We start from the raw sequence: 8,193 nt of genomic DNA on the forward strand, positions 1-8,193 counted from the left end.
TTTTAATAAAATAATTTTATTTAAAAAAAGTTTTATAGCAACAGTGGAAATTTATTAAAGAACAAGTACAGACTCCCACATAGTGAGGGGGAAGAGTCCCACTGACTTCCTGTTTCCATAGTTTATAAAGGCTGTAGTTCCTGTGTCCTAATATCCCCTCTGATTGGTCAATATTCCCTTTCAAATTGGTTGCTATAGTGACTCCTGAGGCCCCCCTTTTTCATTGTCCTCCTATTCCTTCTGGGCTTTCTTCCTTCTTTATTTTGTAAATATAGACCTTTTTTGGCTACTTCCAATTTCCTTGTCTTATGGAAATATACCTGTTGCTGTTTCCTTGTCTTATGGAATTTTATTTAATAACTTTTCTGCCCTCACTATTTTTTGATCAGGTTGAATACATTTTGAACAGTCGTCTATAGGAATAATCTCACACATATTTTTCCCTAAGAGCCCTAGTTGATTGATAAAATTTTGAGCCTTACACTTGAGATTTTACATTAACCTTAGCCTGTTCCAAAGATTTTTCTATTGAAGAATTTAAAGCAAATCAGTATTTAAAAAGTGCTTTGTGTGTTATGTGTGATTCTAGAATCACTAAAATTCAGCTTGTGGAATACCAGAGAGGTCATTTTATCTAAGTTCAACAAGATCTTATATTTTGTATTTGATTTTCAATACTTTCTATTATATTTTTAGTTAATCCTGAAGTCTTCAGTATTTTTAAAATATGTTTTTATTGACTTTAGAGAGAAAGGAAGAGGGAGAGAAAGAGGAACATCAATGATGAGAATCATTGATTGGCTGCCTCCTGCACACTCTCTCCTGGGGATTAAGTCCACAACCCAGGCATATGCCTTGACTGGGAATCAAACCCTGACCTCCTGGTTCATAGGTCAATGCTCAATGACTGAGCCACGCCGGCTGGGCAGTTTTCAGTATTTTTAAGTATGGATATTTAATGCTTTTATTTAATTCACATTAAAGAAACTGTTACAAATGTAAAATTTATATTAGTGGAAAAACAACTAGAAAGTATATGAAAATTTAATTGCACATGTTCTTTATTTGCCAAGTATAGTAATATACAAGTTTGAATAGTTTTATGTAAACTTTTGTATTTAGGAAAAGGGTCAGAAAAAAAGTTATAGACAACTGAAGACTACTTTTGTTAATGTTACTTCTGAACGTTCATTGTAAGTAATTTTTCATAAATTTTATAAATTGTTTTATATTTGAAGAAAACAAGTATTATATAATGGAGTTAATATTTCTCTTCATTTTTACAGGAATGATGTTTACAATTTTAAATTGAATGGAGCTGATGAGCCTATTATAAAACTTGGGGTAAGCTAGAAGTCTGTAGTTATTTTGTATTTATTCAGTATTTATTTTGTAACTATGATGCAGTTATTAGCGTGTATATTTTATTTCCATCCTCATATAGTTGTTGTCCCAATTATGCCCCAATAATTGATTATCTGTCTAGACTTAGTGGGACAAACGCAGATGACCAGGAGTCAGCAATAACGGCCTATCCTCTGGTACTTCAATGTCTAGACAGCTGAGCCGAACTGGAACACATGAACACACAAGACAGAATTAGTATGCAGTCACACAAGGTTTATTTACCTATTCTTAGTAGTCCTAGGCTCCAGCAAAGGCCACCCGGTGATGCACACCGAAAGATGGACGAGGAAGATGGAGACAGACAGGTGGCCACAGTTGGTTCAGGCTCACACAGCAGAGCAGTCAATCAGGGGCTTGTCTCACAGTGACGTGGAGTCCTCCTTTCATCAGGCAGGAGATGTTCACTGGAGAAAAATCTGTTGCTTGTATAGTCGGTGGTAAACAACTTGTGTCTTATTAGTGTGAGCCAGACGGTGTGCCTTGTGCTAGGAGCAGGGTGTTTCTGCTTTAAGGGCTTTAGGGCATTCACATCAAGATAGTGGGGTGTTCACCACATTTGGAAGTTACAGAGTATTGGGGTCTTCATACAGCAAAAATTTCACACATTAATTATTTCACACAATAATTATTTCCACACATTAGAGGGGTTTCCTTATGACCATAACGTTATTATAACATATGTGCTTTAAAATATTTTAAAATATATATTCTATTTATTTTTATTAAATTTATTGGAGTAACATTAGTTAATAACATGAATTTAAGTGTAAAACTTTGTAAGAAGACATATATATACTCCATTGTGTGCTCACTACCTGAAATTCAGTCTCTTTCCAAACATTTTTAAATATTTTAAAATTTGTTTGGTATCTACCTAGCTATATTTAGTTTCCTTTCAAGTCCTTCGCATTGAAGTAGAGAAAAATGAGTAATTGGGACATGGAGGAACTCGGACTACTTCATCAAGAAAATCACTTTTCTTATAGATACAATAATTTAAAATATTTACAATTGGCTTGAAAATTTAAAACAGTTACTCTTTATTTTATTTTTAGTATATTTTACAGTTCTAGCTTTCTAAACTTAATTTTGTTGTCACATCTTAAGACTATATGAAGTGATAGAAACTAGATTTTGTGTTTATTTCTTTTAGTTTTTGTTTACCTTATTTTGACACTAAGAAAAAAAAATTAATGCTTACTCACAATATAGATCCAGGAATTTCAAGCTACAGCTAGAGAAGCCTGTATGGATAATTCAATAAAATTGTAAGTGTTTTATTATAATTAGTTGAATCAGATTAAAATACACTTGTTTCAATTGTTCTTTTTCTTAAACATTTCCTTCCTGTTTATCTGAGAGTTTTTAATATATGAAATACTGTCATGATTACTCCCATTATTATCCTATTATTTCAGCATTTACAGTTGATCCTTGAACAACATGGGGGTTAGGAGCACCAACCCCCTATGTAGTTAAAAATTTGAGTATAGCTTTTGACTCCCCCAAAACTTAATTACTAATACCCTACTGTTGACCCAGAAGCCTTGCTGATAACATAAACAGTTGGTAACACATACTGTGTATGTTGTATGTGTTATATACAGTATTCTTACAGTAAAGTAAGCTATAGAAAAGAAAATGTAAAGAAAATCATAAGGAAGAGAAAATACATTTGCAGTAGTTATTGAAAATAATCTGTGTATAAAGGAATCTGCACAATTCAAATCCTGTGTTTTTTAACAACTATATTTATAAAGTTAATAATGCAGATTCTGTGCACTTTTTTATATTATTTTTTTATTGATTTCAGAGAAGAAGGGAGAGGGGGAGGGAGAGAGAGATAGAAACATCAATGATGAGAGAGAATCATTGATCACACCCCTACTGGGGATCGAGCCCACAACCCTGGGCATGTGCCCTTGACCGGAATCAAACCCGGGACCCTTCAGTCCTCAGGCCAACACTCTATCCACTGAACCAAACCGGCTAGGGCCAGATTCTGTGCACTTTTAATATTAGTTGTACATCTTACATGATAAAACTGAAAGGACTTAGTAGTACTTTCATCTAATCTTGTAATTTTATAATTAAGTGAGGTCAGAGAGGAAACGTCACTTGGCTAGAATTATATAAGTGAATTAGTAAAGAGTACGGCTGAAAATCCAGATCTAACTGTTCAATGCATGCTACCTTAAGAAAAAAGTACTTAAGATTCATTAAAATTAATGTATATTTTTGTTTAAGGGTTGGTTTAAGGAATCATGATGAACTCGAACCTTCTCTCAAAACCAAAGATAAAAGAGTAAGTTATAATATCCTCATATTAAAACCAGTATTTCTTTTAATAATTTTCCATTACCAAAGACTGTCACAGAACTGGAAAACATAAACAATTAGATCTTTTTTTCCTCAGAGCTTATCCATGTTCCCAATTTGACTTTTCTTAATGGTCTCTGAGCTACTGTGATCATTGAGTAATAGATGTGACAATTTTAGTTCCTTTCTTTGCTGGTAATAGGTTGTGTCTCTATGGAAGCAAGCTGATGTGATTTAGCTTTTAATTAACAACAACACAGAAAACAAAATACAAATCTCTGTTCTGGATTTTCTCATGACTTCTTGGATAGGTCCTTAATGCCAGGTAGATTAGTTTGCTAAAAACATGAGAAGTTAGTTTTTCTGTTTGTTGTTTTGTTTGTGGATTTTTTTTTTTTGGCTTAACTTACTTTGGATGCCATATAAGACACATTTCTTCATCTATTACAAGTATTCTTTTTTTTAAATAGGTAACAAGTCATAAAAATAAAAACCTCTTTAGTGATACTGACACAGAATACAGCTGTGATGACGGCAAGACTGACATTAGCTGGCTAAGAGAATCAAAATCGAAACCACAGCTAATAGGATATAGCAGAAATAAAAGTGTGAAGAAGAAAGAGAAAAGTGCGAAATCAAGTAAGAAATCACTTTATAGAGAAATGTTGCAAATAATTTTACTATTTCAGCTATATAAAATGCTCTGTTGGTAGCTAAGTATATTTTTATATGTGGATAGTATTTTTTATTACACACCCTTATGAATAGAAAAAAGAGTGAAAGCAAATACACAAACACTACAGTGGTTTTGCTTTTTGTTTTATTACTTTTGTAACATGGTTATATTTAAATTGCTTTTTTAAAATGGGAACTTTAGGGACATAAAATATGATTTATCATGATCTTGGGTTCATGACATACTGTAACCATGTATCTGTTCTTGGCCTACTGTTATTCAGTTATTGGGTATTTATTGTGAATAATTATATTAAGTACTCATGAACCCAGCACCCTAAATAAAATCAAAGCTTGGACAACATCCCCATTCCCTGCCATACCCAACACACATAAGTTTTAGGAATTGATATAGATGCAGCAAATATATATTGAAAGGAAAACAATTTTTTTGTAGAAATATTTTTCCCAAATTTTCACAGAATGTTTTGCTAGCATATATATGGCTTCTGCTTTCTCTAGTAAATCTCCTGAAGTAGTTGGATAAGAGTTTGAGGTATGTGTTTTGGGCTAGACATAATGACCATTTTCATTGTTTAACATCAATTTTAATGTTTACTAAAACGCAAAGACTTGATATATTCCGTTTTTAATAGAAGACAACATAACTCAGCTGTTAAATTTATATTTATTTTAAGGGAATCAGCTTTTTTAATTTAAATCATTTTTTTTCAATTACATTTGACATACAATATTATATTAGTTTCACATGTATATCCTAGTGATTGACGTTATATAACTTATTAAGTGATCATCCTGATAAATTTAGTACCCACCTGACACCATACATAGTTATTAGAATATTATTGACTATATTCCCTATGCTATATTTTACAACCCCATCACTATTCTGTAACAACCAATTTGTACCTCTGAATCCCTTCATTTTTTTACCCATTCCAACTCCCTTCCCATCTGGCAACCATCAAAATGTTCTCTGTATCTACAGTCTGTTTGTGTTCTGCTTCTTTATTTTGTTTTTAGATTCATTTGTTGATATATATGCATTTGTTGCCATATTATTGTTCATATTTTTTTATTTACTCTTCTACTTCTTTAAAAATACCCTTTAACATTTCACGTAATATTGGTTTGGGGTAAATTCCTTTAGCTTTTCCTTGTCTGGGAAACTCTACATATGTCCTTCAATTCTAAATGATAGCTTTGCTGGATAGAATAGCCTTAGTGGTAAGTCCTTGCTCTTCATCACTTTGAATATTTCTTGCCAATCCCTTCTTGCCTGCAAAGGTTTTGTTGAGAAATCAGCTGACAGTCTTATGGGAGCTTCTTTGTAGGAAACTAACTGCTTTTCTCTTGCTGCTCTTAAGATTTTTTGTCTTTAAACTTTTGCATTTTAATTATGATGTGTCTTGGTGTGGGCCTCTTTGGATACATCTTATTTGGTACACTATGAGCTTCCTGTACTTGTATGAATATTTCCTTCACCAGGTAAGGGAAGTTTTCTGTCATTTTTTCAAATAGATTTTCAACTTCTTGCTCACTCTCTTCTCCTTCCAGCACTACCATGATGCAAATGTTGGTACCCTTGAAGTTGTCCCAGAGGCTCCTACATCTTTTTATATTCTTTTTTCTGGGAGTCAGCTTTTATTTTATTTCAGGATAAAAATAACCAGTAGCAACCTGTGAGGTGGGAGAAGAGGTAATGGCTTAAAAAGAAATAAAAATAGAGATATGGAAATGAACTTTGTCATGTATTTAGATATGAGGCTGATTTTTGAAAACAGATGAGAGGCCAGTCATATGCACAAGGAAGAGAAGCAGCAGGATTATCATAAAAAAGAGACAGAAGTATGAAGTAGCTTAGTGTGCTTAGAGGATGCAGTATTGCAGTAATTAGAATGTAGATCAAATTTGTGGGAAAATGTTCAAAGATGTGGCTAGATCTAGTCATAGTTAGTGGACTTTGAAGCATTGGAGAAACATAAGATTCACATGTTCTCAGGGAACTTACAGTCTAGTGGGAAGATGTATAAATAAAGACAAAGTGGAAGATTAGAGATCTTGGGAGACATGAAAGGTTAGAATATTGTAGTCAGTAATTACTTTTAAAGTTGAACTTCTGAGTGAATTGTTTTGTGCCCTTGACTGGAATTAAACCAGGGACCTTTTAGTCCGCAGGCCAATGCTCTATCCATGAGCCAAACCATCTAGGGCAACATTAACACTCTTGATGGTCTCTTTATGTTTTAAAATTGTGTTAATCATTGATTTCACCAGCAACAAAAGCATTCTCTCCTTTGTTGCCCAATAGATGCTTTTTGTCAGGGGTTATCAGGTTGAAAACTGAAGTTTGGGTCGACAACTGAGACATTTTTTCTGTGAAAAATTAGGTGGAGAATCACACTGTTCTAGATGGGAGACGTTTGAGAAATGAGGTCTGACTGACTGTAGATTGTCAGTATGTTGAATCTAATTATATGTATTCTTTTATGCGATCCTCCACATTCCCTCTGCTGAAGGACTGAATGATAAGTCAATATGTCTGAGCTGTCTTATTGCCAAGACTGGGAATCTTCCTTCCAGAACTTCATTGCTTGCTTTGCTTGGATAATCCCACTTCTTAGACTTCAGAGAATATTCAGGAAATTGAAATTGTGCTTGAAAGGAAAAAGGGAATAAGGTCTAAAGCTACTCTCAAGAATGTGAATAAATCTCAGAAACCGAATGAGTGAAAAATAAAGCAAGTCATAGATTATTACATAAAACATGACTATTTTATAAAGTTGATTGTATTGATTAGGGATACATATTTGTGAATTAAAACCTTTTTTGAGACAAATGAATGAGAAACACAGATTTCAGGATAGTGATTACCCTTTAGCAGAGGGAATGTAGAGAATCACATAAAAAATACATATAAGTAGATTCAACATATTGACAATCTACAGTCAAACAGTCAAACCTCATTTCTTGAGCATCTCCCATCTCAAACAGTGTGGTTCTCCACCAAGTTGTTCACAGAAATAATGTCTCTGTTGTCGACAAAACTTCAGTTTTCAACCTGATAACCCTTTCATGCTGATACTTCAGCATGACAAAAAGCATCTCTCAGGCAACAAAGGAGGGAATGTTTTTGTTGCTGGTGAATACAATGATTAACACAATTTTAAAACATAAAGAGACCATCAGAAGTGTTAATGTTGCTCTAGTTGGTTTGGCTTAGTGGGTAGAGCCTTGGCCTGCAGACTAAAGGGTCCCTGGTTTGATTCCAGTCAAGTGCACATGCCCGGGTTGTGGGCTTGATCCCCAGTAGGAGGTGTGCAGAAGACAGCCAATTCACGGTTCTCTCATCATTGAAGTTTTTATCGCTCCCTCTCCCGTCCTCTCTGAAATCAATAAAAAATAAAAAAAAAAAGAATAAAGACCACAGATCAGCAATTAAAAAAAAAGAGTATTAATGTTGATAAGGATGTGAAAGTGCTCATAAAACAACAATCCTGGGCAATTGAATAGGTAGAAAAACTGTTGTTGATTGGATAAAGGAAAAGCAGTTACCCTGTGATAGCATTTCAGAGGCAGTGATATATTTAAAATTCATGTAAGGCTAGTAGAGGGTGGTTCGATAAATTTAAGAAGTGTTTATAGATGACACAGTGCATTACACATTGTATTATGTATAAGAAATCTACACTAATAAAAGACAAACATGCAAATTGACCGTCCCTTCGCTATGCCTTAAGCCACGCCCACCAGCCAATCAGAGCGATTATA

At 33.8% G+C, this 8,193-nt stretch overlaps 1 protein-coding gene across 1 annotated transcript in view; it reads left to right on the forward strand.

Moving 5' to 3' along the window:
- Positions 1-8,193, forward strand: part of LOC102241128 (synaptonemal complex protein 2) — a 45,479-nt gene that overhangs the window by 11,165 nt on the left and 26,121 nt on the right. The window contains 5 exon segments of the mRNA XM_014532779.1: positions 1,123-1,193; positions 1,287-1,344; positions 2,620-2,675; positions 3,655-3,712; positions 4,197-4,365. Coding sequence (XP_014388265.1) covers positions 1,123-1,193; positions 1,287-1,344; positions 2,620-2,675; positions 3,655-3,712; positions 4,197-4,365 — 412 coding nt within the window.

This window comes from Myotis brandtii, unplaced genomic scaffold, assembly GCF_000412655.1.
Source record: "Myotis brandtii unplaced genomic scaffold, ASM41265v1 scaffold915, whole genome shotgun sequence".
NCBI lineage: Eukaryota > Metazoa > Chordata > Mammalia > Chiroptera > Vespertilionidae > Myotis > Myotis brandtii.